General features: G+C 44.0%; 1 protein-coding gene across 11 annotated transcripts in view; it reads right to left on the minus strand.

Moving 5' to 3' along the window:
• The window catches only part of FANCM (FA complementation group M), a 177,876-nt gene that overhangs the window by 113,917 nt on the left and 40,926 nt on the right, over positions 1-23,033 (minus strand). For 10 of the 11 annotated variants that reach the window (XM_038406214.2, XM_043515940.1, XM_043515939.1 and 7 more), the window contains exons 5-6: positions 1,894-2,025; positions 567-699 (exon numbers count right to left, since the gene is read on the minus strand). In XM_038406214.2, coding sequence (XP_038262142.1) covers positions 567-699; positions 1,894-2,025 — 265 coding nt within the window. Of the gene's footprint in view, positions 1-566; positions 700-1,893; positions 2,026-23,033 lie in introns of those variants that run through there. The other variant, XM_043515942.1, reaches the window with a different exon arrangement.

Genomic DNA, 23,033 nt, shown 5'->3' on the forward strand with positions numbered 1-23,033 from the left:
TTTTACCATCCTGTACCTAACCCTGCAGAGCCAGGAGACATGATGGTAAAAACAACAGAGTGCTGCCCACACTATGTCTTCCATGGCTGCTATTACCAATAGAGCTGAATTGTTGGGGAATTACAGGTCTTTTTTTTTTTTTTTGGCCAGTGTAGACACTGCCTTAAAAACCTAATCCATTTCTGCATAGACCTTTTAATGGCTGGTTCTGTCTTTTTTCTGGTCTATTGCTGTATCGTGCTCTGAACTCTGATTGCATCTTCCTCATACTTCACTGATCTATCTCCATACACACATCATTGCTTTCCCAATCTAACTACACTATCTCATCTACAGATTATTTATTTCAAGTCTTACTTTGAGCATGATCTTTTCATCAAAATGTAAGCTGCAAAAAGAAAATATACAAATTTCATTTGCAACTCATTTGTTAAACTATTTTTGTTCTAAATAATTTTAAATACTCATATATACTTGGTACTCAACATAATATGTTTTTATTTCCTAGTAATTAATTGGAGGAGGAAATAAGGAGTAGAGATAGTCTGTTCGTGAATTCATTTTACCTTTTGATCCATCCATAATTCCACACAGGAAGATAAATAATGATCGTGTTCCCATCTGCAGCAGTAGTTCATAACCATGATACAAACTAATGCAAAGAGCAAAATCTCCTTCAATTACGCCCTGTTGTATCCCCTAATAAAAATAATTATGACACATTGGATTAAATAAAAGAGGTCAATAAGCAACAGGGATCATACTGCAATTTTTGATGCCAAAAATCAGTTTAACATTTGAAAAATGAAACTGCAAAAGAAAACAATACTGAATTGGTGGTCTGTCCCCCAAAAACCTCATGAACCAGGCTGGAAATGGTTTGGGAAAGTTTCCTAATAATTAATAAAAGTAACCTTTTTTCTCAAAGGAGTCGTGGAAGAATTTTGATAAAGGAATCACTTGAGAATAATGGACATTGGCAAAAATATTTTCAAAATACACCAATGTTATTTTGCTTGTCCTCTGGAATAAATTAACTATCTGCCTTATCAAGAGAGTACCATTTTGTTTTACTGCTTGTACTGCTCTTTTTGTTGTACTGCTTGTTGTATTTGGCAGGGTAGGATTTCCTTTACACTTACCCAACCAAAGCATCGAGTTGATAAAATTGTACTGGTTGTTATAAATTACATTCTCTGTTATGCTTAAGGCACTCATAGGACTTTTGGAAAACCATAAATGAACTGAGTTTCTCTGTATAGCTGTCACCTGGCTTACTGAATAAATGAAGGGAAGACTATTTGTGATTAGTAAAAACCCTGGGGCAATTTAGACAAGGAGGTGCATTAGCTGAATTTTCAGACCTCAATGTAATCTGGGCAGTTATATTTTACACGTCTAGTTCCCTATATAGTTTCAGATGGATACAATATTCTTCCCTCTTTTCCTAAATCAGGGGTTCTCAAACTGGGGGTCAGGACCCCTCAGGGGGTCATGAGATTATTACAGCGGGGTTCGCAAGCTGTCAGTCTCCACCCAAACCCCACTTTTTCTCCAGCATTTATAATGGTGTTAAATATATAAAAAAGTGCTTTTAATGTATAAGGGGAGGGTCACACTCAGAGGCTTTCTGTGTGAAAGGGGTCACCAGTACATAAGTCTAAGAACCAAGGTCCTAAATGGTCCTGCAGTGGTGTTGAGAATGGTTAAACAAGTTGGCACATTCCATCCCAGGGCTGCATATCTGTGGTAATTTCTATTTATAGTTTGTCAAGCATTTTGAGATCCATTGGTATTTTATGCACTATGTAAATGTAGGAGTATTACTACTTTTTATTGAATACTGTATAGTATAAACTGATTTAGCCAATTACATTACTAAGTAACATTTACCACATTGTGTGAAGAAGGGTTTTTCCGAAATTGATCTCTTGCTAGAATTATCTGGTACTTTGTAAGGCTGGGAATATCACGCTGTGCCAAAACTCGAATTTTAATGAGGCGGCCAGCAAATGTTTCCAAAACCTGCGGGTAAAACAAAAAGCACATATGTAATGCAAAGATAAGAAATAATTATGCTTTTTCAAAATGTTGTTTATCTATAATAAACAGTCAGCTTTAACAAACAGTTATCTGCCAAACAGAGATAAAATAATCAGAATTTAACTGACTCTCTTAGTTTGTAGGTAAAATGGTAATTTTGTACAGACTATTCTGTGATTAAATTCACTTCAGGATAGCTTATAGTATAGCAGATGGATACTGCCCACGTTATATCCCATTACAGTGTTCTCCACTGTCAGTGTAAGTTTCTTGTGTCTTCCAGAGTGTAAGTATTTTTTTTTAAATTTAATTCTGTTCATACACATCATGCAAGCCTGTTTCCACTTCAGTGGAGCAAGGGAAATTACCTGCTCTAATTCATCTTAATACTGTTTTTCTCCTTTGTTCCTTTGCCAAAGGTGGTCAGGATTTTTTTCCATATACTTAGTTTTGCATGAGCGTTAACTCTACAATTTTATTATTGGAATAATCAGATTTGCTCTAGACAAATGGCCTTTTCAATTTGTTGGTCCATTTGGGTAGCAGTATCGAAAGTGTCTTAGCACTCTAACACTATCACAAGTTTTCTCCAAAGACATCTTTGTTAATTTGACAAGAGGCCATTAACTCTGAATACATGCTAGCTGTATGCACTAGTAATCAGACTGAGGTAGTGTCTGTACTAACTATATTTACACAATTTCCCAGAGGTTGTAGAAGGAGCTCAGTGTAAAAGCCAGTGAAAGCTGTAACGTTCAGAAAGCTCTGGATGCCATACCTGTTTATAACCATTTTTGTTAAACATGTTGAAAAACGAAGCTAACTGCAGTAGTAAGTACAGGTCTGCTTGTTGGAATCTTGGGTACCAACAGCTCCCACCAGTTTTAACACTGGTTAAGGCTAAACCAGAGGGAAATGGTTTGGGAAAGTTTCCCCTGTGTCTAGAGTGAAATGTACTTACACCAGGAAATCAATATCAGATAAATCACAGTTTTAGAAGTAGAACCCGTTTATTCCAAATGTCAACTATTCCAGTTTTACTTTGCACAAACCTACAATATTCCAATCTCTAACTATGGTAATTATCAAGTCTACAATTCATCTACACGTACCCACTACGATGACAACTTAGTGTAGCTCTTTTTGCTCATTTGCTTCAACTTATTCTGGAAGTTGTATTGTTCTGGCTCCTTATTTTGCATTTGGTAGGTTAGACTTACTAGGGCACTTGAAGGCAAGTCCTGGGGGAGGGGGAACGATAAACTGCCTCCGCTCATCTACAGAGATTTCCTCCGCCACAGAATCACCAATGGGAAAGGAAAGGAAGTGGGAGAGGAGGGAGTGTAGCTTCAGTATGGGAACATATCTTCATCCTTGCATGTCACAGACCCGTTGGATGTGGAAAACCTAACTAGGGGATTATAAAGTCAGCAGACTAAGCAGCCCATTATGATGCGAGCAGTGGGCTGTTTATTGGAAAATGAGTCTGGGGCTCCAACTACTAACTTAATGCTCTGTTGGGTGGATCTGGGTCTGCTTCTCTTGCCTCCTTCCTTGGCCTTGAATTGAGAGACAGAAATGATCCACTGCTGGAACCATGATACAATGTTGAAGCTAATGCAGCAGATTCATGCAGCTTGTCAGTAGCAATTTCTACCTTGGTAGAATGGCCTTCAGATCATTGTGTCACTTGCTCCCTCCTGGGAGGAAATGAAGCAAAGCAGGAAAGATCAAGGGGATTGGTTGCTGCTCCAATGTTGGGGCTTCCTGACTTTTTTCTGGCTCAGGAGAAGGCAATTAGGGTGACCCCTTCCTGAGCTGGCCACAAAATGAGGAGAGCTTATTGTCTATGCACTGTCAGACAGTAAGTGTCAGAATATCAAGTTTTCCCTCTAGGCTTTTTTCTGCTTGATTGCTAGGCTACCGGGGCATATGCTGCTGTAGTACTTCAGGAAGAAAGGGAAGCCGGAATCCAATCTCTCTGTCCCAAAAGCCAGTGAAAAACACTTGCCCAGATTTCTGCATCAGAAATCAAAAACATTAAGGTTTATTTTAATTTAGAAAAAAAATCAGAACATCCTAAATCTCTTGCAGCAAGGAGTTCTTGTTCACTTTGCCGGTATCAGTGGAGGCAGAATAAAGGTGGCATATTCTTCAATTATACCCCGGGAGCCAATAAGTCAGTTCTTCCCCAAAGACCTATTGTAGAATCTGTAGGGACTTTATTGAGCTGAAGAAATACATATTCTATGGCATATATCAATGTAACTTGTAAATGACAGCCACTAACCACTAAAATTAACAACATGATGGGACTTGAGTGAGATCTGCATTACACATTGGAATAAAATATTTAAATAACATGATTTGAGCAGGTCAGGGGAGACATTTACTGGAATGGCGTGCCGTAAAATATTATATTCTAAGAGAAGCAATAACTTCCATAATGCAGTACTACTATTAGATCAAAGAAATACTTCAAGATGAGAACGTGAAAGACCTGAAGGCAAAAGTGTAGTGTGCATTACACCCAAAGACCTGTATAGTGTACATTAGTATTTGAATATAAGCTAACAAACAAACAAGATTTCTAACTAAAAAATAGCGTATGCAAAATATAAAGGCAGACATTTTTCCTTTAAAGGGAGCCAATGCCTGAGCTAAATTTTGATATCATAGCTATGGTTTTATGTACAGGTTTTTTTGTTTTTTTACGCTATTATTTCTTGTAATTAGATACGTCCTTTAAATTTTTCATTATGTATGTTTGTGTTTCATCTCCCTGACCTAATCTGCGGTATGGAAGAAACTAATATCCCCACTACACACACAGTATACAAGCACTGATTATCTGATCTAATCATGTTCTACAAAACAAACCAAGAATGACTATTATGAAAGACAGCAGGATTTAGTCACCTGGAGCTTCAAAACTGAAGCAGATAAGGACTGTAAACATAACCTACTTAGAAAAGTTACAGCAACATGCATCACTCAGATACAAGTGATTCATTACATTTAACTAATCTCCCAGTATTTGATTTAAATCAACTATAATTAAAAAGCAGAGTAACTGAAAATTATTTTAATCTTTCCAGGACATTTTAGTTATACACAATAGTATAAAAATATTTTTTTAAATAGAACTGTAGAATAAATAAATTTTCTTTTAAATTTAAATATGAAATTCTCAATAATGCCTGAGTATATTTATAACTCAATGAGATCAGTTAAAAAAACAGCTGAATATATTACCAACAGTAAATACAAAGACATGCATGCATAATTATCCCACTCTATCAAGTGGGAAAGTAGCCATGAGTGCAGTGGCATATGGTATCAAATTAAATAAAATATTTTTCCCTACTAAACAAAATCAACATAACTTTTACCAAATAAAAACTGATCAATTTCACCCCCACACCACCTAAGGTACTAAACTACAAAAAAGTTTCCCATGGCCCACTAATATCCTCAAGTATACATGGAATCATTTGAGACCTGAATTCAAATCGAGCATAGACTGCAGTATGGATGTTTTAATATACTTAAGAATATGCACATTAAGTCAAATCGGATATGAATTTTTTAAGAACCGCTGTGATCTCTCACTAGTACATGGCATTAATTTGTTCTCTTTCAGCCTAAATAAAAATAAAGGATGTGGGATTATTCCTAGAGATGGCAGATTTAGGGAGGAAATAAACCCTGTAATTAGACTGGTTATTTAACTCCACACTACCAAGTTTCCCGCAGTTAAAATGATCTCTAACAGTAGAAGAAGATCAGGAAAAAAAAGATTTAATACCTTGCACATAAGGAAGTCTTTTTTTGGGAGAAGGATTAGTTTGAGGGGAACTATCATCTTAAGAACATAACATAAGAACGGCCATGCTGGGTCAGACCAATGATCCTTCTAGCCCTGTATCCTATCTTCCCATAATGGTCAATAGCAGGTGTTTCAGAGGGAATGAACAGAACAGGGAATCATCAAGTGATCCATCCCCGATATGAACTCCCAGCTTCTGCAAATCAGAGGCTAGGGACACCCAGAGCGTGGAGTTGTGTCCCTGACTATCTTGGCTAAATAGCCATGATGGACCTATGCTCCATGAATTTATCTAATTCTTTTTTAAACCCTCTTATAGTTTTGGCTTTCATAACATCTCCTGGCAATGAGTTCCATAGGTTGACTGTGTGGTGTATGAAGAAATATTTCCTATTGTTTGTTTTAAACCTGCTGCCTATTAATTTTATTGGGTGACTTCTGGTTCTTGTGTTATGCAATTGATTGTATCCTCTTAAAAATAAAGATGGTAAGATCTAACCTACACCTGGCCTCCCATAATCACAGGAAGTTCAAAGTCTGACCTCCTGTCAAAACACAGGCCCTGGAGCTTCCCCAAAATAATTCCTACAGCACATCGTTTAGAAAAACATCCATCCCCACCTCCAGGGAGTGGTAGACCTTAAGGAAAGTTTGGCAAACAGAGGATGTTTATTGTTTTAAGGTATGTTTTCTCTTAAATGCTTTGAATTCAAGAAAATCTGGAACATTTTATCTATAGAACTACTAAACATTAAGAGACAAATGACACACTGCTATACTACCTTGAAATCCTTTTTTAAATTATCCAAAACTAAGTCGACATGCAAAGCTAAATAAACCCAGACTTGGTATGGAACTCATTGTAGTCTACCCAATAACAGCCCCTATATCCCTCCTTAGTTGTCTTTCTGATAACCATATACATTCATTCCGATCTTTCAGCCTTTCCTTACTTCTCCCCTGCTTTCTGGTCAGATGAATATAGATTATTCATAAAAAGATTCAAAGGCTTAGGTTCCTTTCAACACCTTGCAGTGATTTTTTTCTCTCCATATGAGGTTTTAAAGTTGTCTGAAGCTAAACAAAACAGAATCCACACAGTTTTCTTGCCTTTGTATTCATTAAGCTAAAAACAGATATCACATATAGTCTTGTATAACCAATTTTAAACTAAAATAAAAAGGAAAAAACGGTTACCCATCTTTCATAACTGTTGTTCTTGGAGATGTGTTCCTCATGTCCATTCCATTCTAGGTGTGTGTGCGCTCACGTGCACAGTGGTCAGAGATTTTTGCCTTAGTGGTATCCGTAGGGTCAGCTGTGGTACCCCTTTGAGTGCTGTGCTCATGTGCTGGTATATTAGGCGCCGCCAACCCTATGCCCTCTCAGTTCCTTCTTGCTGGCAACTCCAACAGTGGGGTAGAAGGGTGGGTAAGGGAATGGACATGAGCAACACATCTCCAAGAACAACAGTTACAAAAGGTAGATAACCGTTTTTTCTTCAAATGCTTGCTCATGTCGATTCCATTCTAGGTGACTCACGAACAGCATGCTCAGAGGTGGGCTCAGAGTTTACAGTCTAGCGGCTTGCAGTACTGCTTTATTGAAGCCAGCATCATCCCGGGTCTGCTGGGTAAGTGTGTAATGGGACGTGAACTAATGACAGATGACCAGGTGGCTGCCTACAGCTGTCTTGGATAGGCACTTGGTCTAGGAAAGCTGCCAAAGAGGCTTGCACCCGGGTTGAGAGGGCAGTTATAATCACCAGCGGTAGCACCTTTGCCTGATCGTAGCATCAGCGAAGCAGGCAGTGATCCAAGAAAAAATTATTTGAGCGGACACTGGATGACCTTTTATCCTGTCGGCCACTGTGATGAACAATTGCGTTGACTTGCAAAATGGCTTGGTCCTTTCAATGTAGAAGGCTAGTGCCCTCCTGATGTCTAGGGAATGCAACCTTCTCTCCTCCTCCGAGTTATGCAGCTTTGGAAAGAAGACAGGTAAGTAAATGTCCTGGTCCGTATGAAACTGAGAGACCATCTTGGACAGGAAAGCTGGTTGTGACCACAGCTGGACCTTGTCTTTGTAATAGACCGTATTGGGCGGTTCTGATGTAAGCGCCCTAATCTCAGAGACTCAGCGAGTAGATGTTATTGCAACCTAGAATGCGACCTTCCAGGAAACAAGAAGGAGAGAGCAGGAAGCCAAAGGCTCGAAGGGGGTAGGAGTTTCTGGTCCCACGGAGGAATGCCATGCAGGTAGTGGCGCTCGAGGCCCTTGAGGAACCTGGCAGTCATGTCCTGGGTGAAAACTGACCTACCCTGGAGTGGCAGATGGAAGGTCGAGGGCAGTGGTTTTCAACCTTTTTTTTCAGGCGGCTCCCAGTCAGCAGTGCAGCAGGGGTGCTAAGGCAGGCTTCCTGCCTGTCCCGGCACTGCCGACTACGCTGCGCCCTGGAAGCGGCCAGCAGCAAGTCTGGCTCCTAGGTGGAGACACACAAGAAGCTCCGTGCAGCTTTCGCCCCCAGGCACCACCCCCACCCAACTCCCATTGGACAGTTTCCGGCCAATGGGAGCGCAGAGCTGGTGCTCGGGGCAGAGGCAGTGCATGGAGCCCTGTGGCCCCCTTGCCTAGGAGCCAGACCTGCTGTTGGCTGATTCCGGGGTGCAGCGCGGTATCAGAAGAGGTAGGGACCAGCCTTCCTTAGCCAGGCAGCACCGCCAACGGGACTTTTAATGGCCTGGTCAGCAGTGCTGACCAGAGCTGCCATGACCCAGTGCCTTACATTCTACGACCCAGTACTGAGTCGTAACTCGCAGTTTGAAAACCACTGGCCTAGTGGATCTTGATAGACCTTGGAGCTTGAGATGCAGAAGGTAGTCCAGGATTAATTGCAGAGAGCCAAATGCCTTTGTCAGAGGTCCAACAAGCAAACTGCTTCCATTTGGCCAGGTCGGTCACTCTGGTGGAGAGCTTTCTGCTGCCCCAACAGGACCTGTTAGACACCAGCTGATCACTCCTGCTCCTCTACATTTAACCATGCAGCAGCCAAGCCATCAGGTGCAGCGCTGCCAGGTTCAGATGCAAAGACCGCTGTGGTTTTGGGACAGCAGGGACAGCCTAAGCGGTGGTTAATGGAGCAGCTACGGAGAGGTCCAGAAGCATGCCGAACCAGTACTGGTGTGGCCAAGCCGGCGCTATGAGGATCGTCTTTGCTGTGTCCTGCTTGGTCTCCGTGAGGATCCTGTGAATTAACAGCATTAGTGGGAAGGCATACAACAGAGTCCCTGACCACGGGAGCAGAAAAGCATCCGACAGGGAGCCTCTGTTGATCCCCCAAATTGAGAAGAAAACGTGGTATTTCCTATTCTGCCTAGATACGTACAGGTCCACCTGGGGATTCCCCCATCTCTGGAAGATAAGGACCACTTCCAGATGGAGGGACCACTTGTGGGAGGGAGGATCGGCCATGAACTGCAAGGTGTAATCTGAAGCTATTACGTCAAGCACTCAATGATCTGAGATCAGCCAAGACCAGGCTGACCAGAAAGGGCAGAGGTGATTGAGGAAAGAGTGGGAGGCTGGATCCTGGAAAGAGACTTGTGGGAACATGGTGTGTTTGTGAGATAGTTAAGAATGTTTATGAGGTAGTGAAGGTCGCGGTGAACCTTTGATGACCCTTTAATGAACCTTGAGAAAGAGTTACAGGCTGGAACGTGACCCAGATAGACTGGCAACACCAGATCCTGTTGACAACAGATAGCGGACAGCTGTGCTCCAATCAAGAGGAAGAATGCACGTGTACAGCCCGTGCTAAGGCTGCTCGACCAACAAAATGTCTCCTTGACCGGATGATGGACTTGGGAGGGGGTTGAAAATGTTATGTAAGAGGAGTGTATAAAAGCAATGAGGAAATAATAGATAAACGGCTTTGCTACCAACCATATTGGCTGATGTGCTTTGTCTGGCTCGCATGAGAACCCCAACAGAGACTGGGACGCCGTCCTCTAGCGCATCCTTAAAATGTCTGCTTCTATCCTTCTTGGCTCCCAGAAGGGCCAGGCTGATCAGATGAATGGGAAGACGACTGGTGTCGCTGCTTAGATCCCTTGTCTCTATCCTTTCTCCTGTAAGGGTTCAGCTGGGGAGTCCCCCAGGACCTCCTCAGTCTAGGTGAAGGAGGAGGATGGAACAGCTTCCTGGACTGCTGAGGGATATGAAGTCCCAAGGAGCAGAGGGTACAAGAGTCTTTAAAGTCGTGGAGCCTTGTGTCTGTGAGCTTGGAGAAGAGTCCTGCCCCTTCAAATGGGGGGTCCTGAATGGTGGCCTGCAGCTCCTGGGATAAACTGGAGGACTGCAAGCAGGAGCTGTGCCTCATGGCCACTGCAGAGGCGACCATCCTGGCCACTGAGTCTGTAGCGTCCCAGGTCATCTGCAGGGCGCCTCTCGCCACCGCTGTGCCTTTGTCGACCAAAGCAGCGAACTCCTGGGCTTGGTCCTGTGGGAGGGTCTCCTTGTATCTGTTAAGAGAGTCCCACAGATTAAAACTGTACTTGACTAACAAGGCCTGGTGGTTAGACACCTGAAACTGCAGGCTGGCTGTCAAATAAGCTTTTCTGCCAAACAAGTCTAGTCGCTTGGTGTCTTTGTTTTTCGGAGTGCCGCTGACTTGGCCCTGCCTGTCCCTTTCATCCACAGCAGACATGACCAGTGATGCCGCTGGAGAGTGAGTGTACAAATATCTGAACCCTTTTGCAGGGACGTAGTACTTTTTTCCGCCTTCTTAAAAGTAGGTAGAATGGAAGAGGGGGGCTCCCACAGTGAGCTGCCAATCTTAAGGACCGCTGGGTGGACAGGCAGCACGACCCAGGCTGTAGTGGAAGAGGATATAATTTAAGAGGTCAGACTTCTCCGCGAACTCCTCAATTTTTAAGTTCAAATTGGCAGCCACCCTTTTAAGGAAGGCCTAGTGCTCCTTGAAGTCGTCAGGAGGACTGCTCGTTTAGAAGGGATGCGCCACCACTTCATCCAGAAACAACAAGTACGAATGCACCGCCGGCGGGTTCCCCTTCCCTCTCTGGGGACAGCTCCTTACGTGTTGGAGTCTGCTGCACTGCCCCCACGTCAGATTCAGTACCATGTTCCAACTGCAGTGCCAGCAATGCCAGAGGCAGTTTGTCTGAGGTGGCCAGGGAGGACTAGTGGAAATATGGGACCGGCATCATCAGTACGCCCTGCGGATTCCAGTATGGTCATTGAGCAGGCCACTGTCCCTGCTGCCATGCCGCTGCTGCAGATGCCACACGGGTCTCACGGGTCGGCGGCAAATCACTCCTTCTTGGTGAGGGGCTGAATTCCCTGTCTGACTCGGACCATTGCCCTTCCGGCGACCAGGGTGGAAGGCCTGAGTCTGCTGACTGACCCTGGTCAGCGACCAGTGAGATGAGGGCGAGGATCTGTGCCTTCCCAACAAGCGATACCAAGGAGGTGGAGACTGGTGCCATGATTGGGAGCAATCCCGCCCCTGTGGGGACTGACATCTAGGTGAAGGTAACCTGCGCTGTGGCAATCTTTGGTGGGAAACTCGCCAGTACCATGGATACAGGGATCGGTGCCTCAACTCCAGTGTCCCATGCCTTGTAGGGAGAGAGTGCGGCATTGGGGACCTGGGCCTTCTGACCAGAGACCAAGAGTGCGGTGCTGGAGTCCTAGGCCGCCGAGATGGGGATCTACGCCTGAGGTCCCGAACCCAGGCCCTGAGTCTCAGAGCCCAGGTCATTTGACTCAGGCTTGTAAGGTGAAAAATAGTAGTGTAGACATTTGGGCTCAGGCTGGAGCCCAGGCTCTGAGGCCCACCCCCCTCCTCATGGGATTCCAGAGCCTGAATGTCTACCCTGGAATTTTTAGCCCTGCAGCCCAAGTGAGAGTCAGATGACCTGGACCAGCCACAGCCATGCTGTGTAGATATACCCAAAGAGATTACAGTTAAATGGTCAGCAAAGCTTCAGCTCTCTGTATGTATGTAATTCAACATTTCTACATCTGTCCATATGTGCAGCTTGGCTGCTTTTAAATACTACACATCCTGCAATCAGAAGAATCAAGAGTATGCATTGTCCTTTTATCATACGATGGCATGAAAAATGCTAGTGATGACACTCTAATCTCAGTTTGTAAAACTGAATAATTGCTTCTCTATTGTGTCTTGAGAACAACAAAAAGCACTTTAACTGCAGCACAATTCTCTCCAGAACAGCTGTGTTTCTTAGCCAGCACAGATAGAGTCTCGTTCAACTCCAGTCAATATTGCTGGAAAGGATGATGGCTAAGCAATGTATTCATGTTGAGCCTATCACCCTAGTATCTGGGCACAAACTGCATAATTTATTTAGGAGTATTGAAAACATATTGCTTAAGAGTCAGTTTATCCCTACAGCCTTAGCCACTATTAGATACATCAGAAATGCAATGCATGTGATTGTATGTATACATGTTATATCATTGTGTATCAAAAGAGCATCACATTGATCTGTAGCCTTGGGGTCCTTTTGAAGTCTTTGCTCCTGCTGCAGTCTCAAATAGCTACAGCAATGAAAGATGACTTTTTTCCAGCTGAAAATGGCTAAAAGCCTGTACCCCATCCTGTCAGATGATGACCTGAACACAGCAATGCATACCTGTGTGACTTCCAGGCTGGAGGTCTACTACAATTCACTATGCCTAGGTATAATTATGCAGATATTTACAAAACTTCAGTCGAGAATGCAGCCTGGCCCCCCAGAACACAAACAGTGGAATACAGCAGATCCCACTGGTGCTACCACACTACTAAAACAAATTCAGAGTCTGGTCTTAATTTTCAAAATCCTCTATGTAACTGTCTCAATAGTGACAGGTTTCAGAGTAGCAGCCTGTTAGTCTATATTCTATTCTATATAGTCTAGAATGTTAGTCTATATTCGCAAAAAGAAAAAGAGTACTTGTGGCACCTTAGAGACCAACACATTTATTTGAGCATAAGCTTTCGTGAGTTACAGTATCTGATGAAGTGAGCTGTAGCTCACGAAAGCTTATGCTCAAATAAATTTGCAAAAAGAAAAGGAATACTTGTGGCACCTTAGAGACTAAATAAATTTGTTAGTCTCCATGGTGCCACAAATACTCCTTTTCTTTTTGTCTCAATAGGACACCTCTCTCAGTGCAGTAATTCTCTTTTAAGTACATTTCCTCACAAGTTAGGAATTTGTCAACCTGAAGAGTGGAGCCTGCGAAAATGAGACACCAGGCTTTCTTGGCAACTGGGCCATGCCTTTGGCACCTGTGAATGCAGCTATCTAGAATGATGTTGTGGCCTTCAGAACTACATGCAAGACTCGCTTATTTGACTTGGCTTTCCTGCAGTCTCAGTTAAAAACAGAAAAGTAGCAAAAAAGAGGATGGACCAAAAGGAAAAGATGTCAAGAAGGAATAAAGGGATAAAAAAAGAGGAGAGAGAGGAACTAAAAACTAATTAAAACCCCCAAAAATGACACAAATCCACTGCCTTGAAGCGAGTAGAGAGGAAATAATGCAACGAGCCTTTTTAAGACTTGGATTTGATTCTTTACCAGGTACTTGGATACAACAATGCTGGGTGATGTTATAAGAAAAATACATATGGTGGCCAAATCTGTTTGAAGATTCTGCACAAAGTGCCTGGAATTCTGTGCAGACAAGACAGGATCTTGGGTTGCACCTCTGCTTTCCTAATTCCAAACAACATCACATATAGACCACATCACAAAAAAGTTCCTTTGTGCCCATTCTTAGACTGATTCTGATGGAACCCCGCCATACACACCGAGGTTCTAATGTGCCGGGGGTGGTCCCCCAGCTCCGCCCAGGTCCCGCCCCCACTCTGCCCCTTCCCCCAAGACCCCACCCCACCCTGCCTCTTCCTGCCCCCGCTCTGCCTCTTCCTGCCCTGTTCCACCCCCTCCCCCTCAAGTGCCCAGCCCTCGATCCTCCCCCCCAGCGCCTCCTGCATGCCACAGAACAGTTGATCTGCATCTGGTGGGAGGCGCTGGGAGGAGGGGGAGGCGCTGACCGGCGGGGCTGCCGGTAGGTGGGAGGCACTGGGGGGAGGGGGAGGTGCTGATAAGGGGGCAGCCGGTGGATGCTAAACACCCACCATTTTTTTGTGGGTGCTCCAGGACTGGGGAACACTGTGTAGGACAACATGGAGGCAGCATAGGCTGACCTGAGGCCCTGAAACACCATCCAGGCTAGGCCATGTGAGCGAGTGATGCAACGCAGGTGTAATGGCACAATCTGCTGCTTTGCTGTTACAGTAATATTTGCTGAAGCCATCACCCTCACTCTGCCCTTATTTGGGACTCCAATGTGTTCCCTGCTGTTTATGGGGGTTCAAGGGGGGAGAAGAGAGATGGGCAGAATTTGTGGGGGGGGTGGGGTGGGGCGGGGGAATGAATACACAGGATGATAAAACAGCTGAAGGTAGAGGAAGGAGAAAGGCCCAAGGGCAAAATCACAGGAAGGGAGTCAGAGTTGGGGGTAAGAATGGGATAGAGGCACTGCCAGATATTGGGAGAAGGAAAAAACACTGGGATGGGAAGAGGTAGAGGGGATAAAGGGTGAGCCACCTGCAGTGGTTGCAGAAACAGGTGTGGGTGACAGAAGGGCTTTTTCCCCCCTCCCTTTCACAGAATGGAACATCTCAGCACCCACTTCCCAGGGCTGTGTTCTTAAAGGCACAGTGCATCCCAATACCTAGACAAGGGAGCTCTTCTCCATCTGAAATGATGTACTGAGCTACTAAAAGGGACTTGATTCACGGAAATATTTTACACACACTCCTAAAAAAAATCAGAATTGTCATACAGGTTTTTAGAGTTGAAAAGAATTCCTTATTAATTTATATGTCTGCATAAAACTGCATAGCACTACATAAATGTGTCTTATCTGCTGTTCTGATACCCTGAGTTTGACTCCTTTTCTTGTAAACTATTGTAGAAGTAATTTTGCACCTTTTATTTATTTTTAAAACGCTTTTACAACTACTATTCTTAGCACTCCATTTATCTTTGTTAACAGATTAATGTCATTGTGCTATATAATTTGTATTTTAAAAACGAATCATTAAAATAGGGCTGTTAGGTGATTAAAAAAATTAAGCACGATTAATTGCACGATTAAAAATGAATCATGATTAATCACATTATTAAACAAGAATGGAATACCATTTATTTAAATATTTGTGGGTGTTTTCTACATTTTCAAATATATTAATTTCAGTTACAACACAGAATACAAAGTGTATAGTGCTCACTTTATATTTATTTTTTATTACAAATATTTGCACTGTAAAAAACAAAATAGTATTTTTCAATTCACCTCATACAAATACAGTAGTGCTATCTCTATCACGAAAGTTGAACTTACAAATGTAGAATTATGTACAAAAAATAAACTGTATTGAAAAATAAAACAATGTAAAACTTTAGAGCCTCCAAGTCCACTCAGTCGTACTTCAGCCAATCACTCAGACAAACAAACTTGGTTACAAATTGCAGGAGATAATACTGCCTGCTTCTTGTTCACAATGTCACCTGAAAGTGAGAACAAGTGTTTGAATGGCACTGTTGTAGCCAATGTCGCAAGATATTTATGTGCCAGATGCACTAAAGATTCATATGGTCCCTTCATCTTCAATCACCATTCCATATGTTCCATAGGACATGCTGATGATGGGTTCTATTCGATAATCAGTAGCAGAGCGGACCGATCCATGTTCATTTTCATCACCTGAGTTAGATGCCAGCAGCAGAAGCTTGATTTTTTTTTTTGGTGATTCAGGTTCTGTAGTTTTGGAATCTGACTGTTGCTCTTTTAAGACTTCTGAAAGCATGCCGCACCCCTCGTCCCTCTCAGATTTTGGAAGGCACTTCTGATTCTTAAACCTTGGGTTGAGTGCTGTAGCTTTTTTTTAGAAATCTCACATTGGTATCTTCTTTGCGTTTTGTCAAATCTGCTGTGAAAACGTTCTTAAAACAAATGTGCTGGGTCATCATCCAAGACTATTATAACATGAAATATATGGCAGAATACGGGTAAAACAGAGCCAAAGACATACAGTTCTCCCCCCAAGAGTTCAGTCACAAACTTAATTAACGCATTATTTTTTAACGAGCAACATCAGCAAGGAAACATATCCTCTGGAATGGTGGCGGAAGCATGAAGGGACATACGAATGTTTAGCATATCTGGCACGTAAATACCTTGCAATGCCACCTACAAAGGTGACATGCAAACCCCTGTTCTCGCTTTCAGGTGACTTTGTAAATAAGAAGCAAGTAGCAGCATCTCCTATAAATGTAAACAACCTTGTTTGTTTTAATGATTGGCTGAACAAGAAGTAGGACTGAGTGGACTTGTAGGCGCTAAAGTTTTACATTGTTGTGTTTTTGAGAGCAGTTACGTAACAAAAAAAACTACATTAAGTTGCACTTTCATGATAAAGAGATTGCACTACAGTACTTGTATGAGGTTAACTGAAAAAATACTATTTTTTTTATCATTTTTACAGTGCAAATATTTGCACGAAAAATAATATAAAGTGAGCATTGTGCACTTTGTATTCTATGTTGTAACTGAAATCAATATATTTGAAAATGTAGAAAAACATCCAAAAATTTTTAATAAATTTTAATTGGTATTCTATTGTTGAACAGTACGATTAATCACGATTAATTTTTTTAATCGCGATTAACTTTTTTTGAGTTAATTACGTGAGTTAACTGCGATTGACAGCTCTAATTCAAAATATTATAGTTACTAGTAGTTTTAGCAAATCACAGCTAAGTAGTTTTAGTATAACGTTTTCTGTGGTTTTTATTGTGAATTTGTAATTTGCAATTTTTAAATTCTAATTTTTATAGTAAGTCAGAGGGGGACAAACTACGGCCGCAGACCACACCCGGTCTGCAGGGCCCTTCCCTCTGGCTCCTGAGCTCCTGCCAAGGAGCGGGGTCAGGACAGGCTTATAGAGGAGCCAGCCCAACTCGCCGGCAGCGTGGTGAGCTGGACAGAGGCTAGCCTTTGGCCCCTCCCTGCCTCCCTAGCAGTCACAGTTCTCCCAGCATCTGGACAGCATGGCTGCAGCTCCAGCCGGGCAGCACGGCTATAGCGCAGCCAGACCTGGTGCTCCAGGGCAGTGCGGTCAGGGGGAGTTCCGGGGGGGAGGTGCAAGGAGCGGGGGGGGTTGCAGGGGGGTGATCAAGGGGCCTGGGCCCTGCTGCTGGGGACACAGGCAGAGCAAACCAGGGCTCCCCTCTACCTCCAGCATGCTTGGCCCTTGTCCTCAGCAGCCAAGCGCAGGCAGTGAGAGAGCCCTGCCAGACTGCCAGGGAAAGCAGCCAAACGAGCAGGGAAAACGCACAAGGAAAGGACTGAGCCCCCCTTCCCCCACCCCACAGGTAACATGGAGCAAGAAGAGCAGGGAGGGTTGGACAGGGGGCGGGGCACCCCAGGGGGCGGTCAGAGGGTGGGGAGCAGGAGAGATTGGATAGGGGTGGGGGTTCAGGGGGTGGCCAGGGGGTGGGGAGCAGGGGGGATTGGATAGTGGACAGGCTTTCTGGGGGGATGGTCAAGGGGCAGAGAGCACCCCTCTGCCCACCCCTGTAATAAGTTTATTCTTTTGGATCCAAAAGTCATGACATTACCAAAAAAATAAAAAAAAGGATTCTTTCCATTTGCCTTTTTGTTCCTGAGCCTTCAGGTGCAGTAGGCCCAGATCCAAAAAGGTATTTCAGCTCCTAACATCCACTGATTTCAGCGGAAGTTAAGAGGCTAAATAGCTTTGTGGATCTGGGTGTAGACTCATACTTTTTTTTTAATCTCTTCCAAAGAATGCATATACCTAAACAGGAATACAGTCCTATAACATTTAATGCTATTTTGGACTCCCTCCACCCCAATTTAAAAATTAATTAAAAATCCCTATTTCTGTAAGTAATTCCGCCATCTTGCAAACAGTGAAGTGAATGCTTTATATTCTTCTATTACTTCATTTGGTGCATACATAGATGTTGATTTTTCTACTGAATTGTCTTATTTCTAATTACATACTTTACTGTTACAGCAAAATATATGACATACATACTTGTGCTATGATACATTTCTGGGGTATTTTCATACTGACAAGATTATTGTTTTGTACTACTAAAATCAAAGATGTTTAAGAATGAATCCATTTTGTTATGTTACTCCTTTGCATTGTTGGTCAGGCATGAGGGCATAGTGCTGACCTCACCTAGTTTACCCTTCAATATAACTGAAGTGCGTGGTCTCTGGTATGTTTTTACAGCAGGTCGGGTAATACATGCTAGTTACCTCACGGCAAAAAACACACCTTATCACTAGTCAAACATAATGTAAGCTTTTTTTCACTAACAACACTAACATCACCCAGGAAAATATGACTTACAAACACATTAGAGAGACAAGGTAATATATTTTATTGGACCAACTTCACTTGGTCAGAGAGACTTCCTTTTGAGCTTATACTGAACACTTCTTCAGGTCTGGTACTCAGTGTCACAGCTAAATACAAGGTGGAACACACTGTTTACCTTAAAGTAGTTAACACATATTTCCAATAACAATTATGTAGGTGAAACCAGACAATTGCTATGCTCTTGTGTGACCTCATAGAAAAATGACAAAAGTCAAAAACACCGTATCATATGTGAGTGAACACTTCAGACAAAGTGATCATGCTGACCTATCTGACCTATTAGTCCTCATCCTCAAAGAAAACATGCACAACTAAAACCGCTCCAACACATCATCAAGGACCTACAACCTATCCTGAAGGACGACCCATCACTCTCACAGATCGTGGGAGAGAGGCCAGCCCTTGCTTACAGACAGCCCCCCAACCTGAAGCAAATACTCACCAGCAACCACACACCACACAACAGAACCACTAACCCAGGAACCTTTCCTTGCAACAAAGCCCGTTGCCAACTCTGTCCACATATCTATTCAGGGGACACCATCATAGGGCCTAATCACATCAGCCACACTATCAGAGGCTCATTCACCTGCACATCTACCAATGTGATATATGCCATCATGTGCCAGCAATGCCCCTCTGCCATGTACATTGGCCAAACTGGACAGTCTCTACGTAAAAGAATAAATGGACACAAATCAGACGTCAAGAATTATAACATTCAAAAACCAGTCGGCGAACACTTCAATCTCTTTGGTCACTTGATTACAGACCTAAAAGTGGCAATTCTTCAACAAAAAAACTTCAAAAACAGACTCCAAAGAGAGACTGCTGAATTGGAATTAATTTGCAAACTGGATACAATTAATTTAGGCTCGAATTACACAAAGTAAAACTATTTCCCCATGTTTATTCCCCCCCAACTCCCCAGCTGTTCCTCAGACATTCTTGTCAACCCATGGAAATGGCCCACCTTGATTATCACTACAAAAGGTGTTTTTTGGTCCACCCTCCCCCCCATCGCTGGTAATAGCTCACCTTAAGTGATCACTCTCATTACAGTGTGTATGGTAACACCCATTGTTTCATGTTCTCTGTGTGTGTGTATATAAAATCTCCCCACTGTATTTTCCACTGAATGCATCTGATGAAGTGAGCTGTAGCTCACAAAAGCTTATGCTCTTGTGCAGCTTGAAGCGGCGGGGTGTTAATGGGTTATAGATTGGGATGATTTAGTTGGTGTTGGTCCTGCTTTGAGCAGGGGCACTGTTCCCTCTACACCAGAGGTCAGCAACCTATGGCACGTGTGCCAAAGACAGCACGCTGCTGCCTGACGGGTCCCAGCTGCCGGCCCCGCTCCGCTCGCTGCCAAACCCAGGCCGGGACCCTGGCAGGCAGCAGCGAGCCGTTAAAAATCCTGCCCACCCCAGCCTGCTCTTCTCTGCCCCCCTCCCCTCCCCTCCCCTTCCCCGGGGCAGGGTGAAGAAGCTTGGTCCTGCTGGGGGCTGCTGCAGAGCAAGCAAGGTCCCCCCTCTCCCGCCTCTTCCCCCAGCCTGCTGGGTCCTGCCCCTCCCCCTCCCCGCCTCCAATCAGCGGATGGCCCCTGCGAGGGAGGGGGAGAAGCAGAGTCAGAGCAAAGCTGTTCAGGAGAGGAGGCCGAGAAGAGGTGGGGATGGGGCTGTGGAGATAGGGGGTGGAATCAGGGCATATCCCCTCCAGCCCCCCGCCATGAGCTGCTCTGGGAAGGGGGCTGGGAGCGCCCCCATGACCCCAGCCCATACCCACAGCCCTCTGCCCTGACCCCTGCACCCCCCTCACACACCCCAGCCTCCTGCCCTGACCCCTGCACCCCACACACACCCCAGCCCTAACTCCTGCCCCCCCACATACCCAGCCCCCCACAGCCTTTGCCCTGACTCCTGCACCCTCCTCACACACCCCAGCCCCCTGCCCTAACTACTGCACCCCCACACAACCCAGCCCCCCCACCCCATGTCCTGACTCTTGCACACCCGACATTCCCACCCCCACCCCTCGCACCAAATGGAAGCTGCCCAGGTAAGCAAACCACCCCCAAGCCTCCTGCGCCAACCCTGAGCCCCCTCCCTCATGCTAGCTCCTGGCCAGACCCTGCACCCCAACCCCCAGCCCTGTGCTCAGTGCACTCCCACCCTCAGCTCAGTGCAGAGAGAGAGGAAGAGAATGGGCTAGAACCAGGGAGAAGGTAGGTACCCACTGTATGTGGGCCGGGACCCAGACCGGCCGCGGGCTGAGTGGCAGCGGGCTGAGCCACTCAGCCCACTGCTGGTCTGGGATTCTGGCTGCCGGCCCCTTGCCAGCCGGGGTCCCGGCCGCAGGCCCCGCTCAGCCCGCTGCTGGCCTAGGTGAACGGAACCCCAGGCTGGCAGCGGGCTGAGAAGGCCGGCGGTGTAAGATCAGCATTTTAATTTAATTTTAAATGAAGCGTCTTAAACATTTTGAAAACCTTGTTTACTTTACATATGACAATAGTTTAGTTATATAACATATAGGCTTATAGAGAGAGACCTTCTAAAAAACATTAAAATGTATTACTGGTAAGCGAAACCTTACATTAAAGTGAATAAATGAAGATTCGGCACAACACTTCTGAAAGGTTGCCGACCCCTGCTCTCAGCTGTGCGCATGCACGCACACAGATCCTAAACCCCGCACACATGGCGAAACACTGCGCGCACAAAAATTTGCACAGAAGCACAATTTGCACAGAAGAAATTTTTTGCGCACACGGCCTGTCAAAAATTAGAGGGAACATCAAGCAGGGGGTTAAACTAGATGACCTCCTGAGGTCTCTTCCAACCCTAATCTTCTATGATAAATGGGACAAAATACAACGTGGTTTTACAAAAGGTAGATCGTGCCAAACCAACCTAATCTCCTTTTTTGAAAAAGTAACAGATTTTTTAGATAAAGGAAATGCAGTGGATCTAATTTTACCTAGATTTCAGTAAGGCATTTGATACCGTGCCACGTGGGGAATTATTAGTTAAATTGGAGAAGATGGGGATCAATATGAACATCAAAAGGTGGATAAGGAATTGGTTAAAGGGCAGACTGCAACGGGTCCTACTGAAAGGAGAACTGTCAGGTTGGAGGGAGGTTACCAGTGGAGTTCCTCAGGGATCGGTTTTGGGACCAATCTTATTTAATCTTTTTATTACTGACCTTGGCACAAAAAGTGGGAGTGTGCTAATAAAGTTTGCAGATGATACAAAGCTGGGAGGTATTGCCAATTCAGAGAAGGATCGGGATATTATACAGGAGGATCTGGATGACCTTGTAAACTGGAGTAATAGTAATAGGATGAAATTTAATAGTGAGAAGTGTAAGGTTATGCATTTAGGGATTAATAACAAGAATTTTAGTTATAAGTTGGGGACGCATCAATTAGAAGTAACAGAAGAGGAGAAGGACCTTGGAGTATTGGTTGATCATAGGATGACTATGAGCTGCCAATGTGATATGGCTGTGAAAAAAGCTAATGCGGTTTTGGGATGCATCAGGAGAGGCGTTTCCAGTAGGGATAAGGAGGTTTTAGTACCGTTATACAAGGCACTGGTGAGACCACACCTAGAATACTGTGTGCAGTTCTGGTCTCCCATGTTTAAAAAGGATGAATTCAAGCTGGAGCAGGTACAGAGAAGGGCTACTAGGATGATCCGAGGAATGGAAAACTTGTCTTATGAAAGGAGACTTAAGGAGCTTGGCTTGTTTAGCCTAACTAAAAGAAGGTTGAGGGGAGATATGATTGCTCTCTTTAAATATATCAGAGGGATAAATACAGGAGAGGGAGAGGAATTATTTCAGCTCAGCACCAATGTGGACACAAGAACAAATGGGTATAAACTGGCCACCAGGACGTTTAGACTTGAAATTAGACGAAGGTTTCTAACCATCCGAGGAGTGAAGTTTTGGAATAGCCTTCCAAGGGAAGCAGTGGGGGCAAAAAGATCTATCTGGTTTTAAGATTCTACTTGATAAGTTTATGGAGGAGATGGTATGATGGGATAATGGGATTTTGGTAAGTAATTGATCTTTAAATATTCAGGGTAAATAAGATTAATCCCCTGAGATGGGATATTAGATGGATGGGATCTGAGTTACTACAGAAAATTCTTTCCTGGGTATCTGGCTGGTGAATCTTGCCCATATGCTCAGGGTTTAGCTGATCGCCATATTTGGGGTCGGGAAGGAATTTTCCTCCAGGGCAGATTGGAGAGGCCCTGGAGGTTTTTCGCCTTCCTCTGTAGCATGGGGCATGGGTGACTTGAGGGAGGCTTGTCTGCTCCTTGAAGTCTTTAAACCATGATTTCAGGACTTCAATAGCTCAGACATAGGTGAGGTTTTTCATAGGAGTGGGTGGGTGAGATTCTGTGGCCTGCGCTGTGCAGGAGGTTGGACTAGATGATCAGAATGGTCCCTTCTGACCTTAGTATCTATGATTGTTATAATAAATCATGATAATAATTATTATAATAAATCCAGTGTCACTAGTTCATGATTTTGAGAGTTTAGAAAAGTTATGAATTTAAACTCCCAGGCTCATCTTCTGAAGGTGTTCATAGTACAAGAACAAAAGTTACAGCTCAGTATCCAGACAATTGCATA

Source organism: Dermochelys coriacea, chromosome 6, assembly GCF_009764565.3.
Source record: "Dermochelys coriacea isolate rDerCor1 chromosome 6, rDerCor1.pri.v4, whole genome shotgun sequence".
Lineage (NCBI taxonomy): Eukaryota > Metazoa > Chordata > Testudines > Dermochelyidae > Dermochelys > Dermochelys coriacea.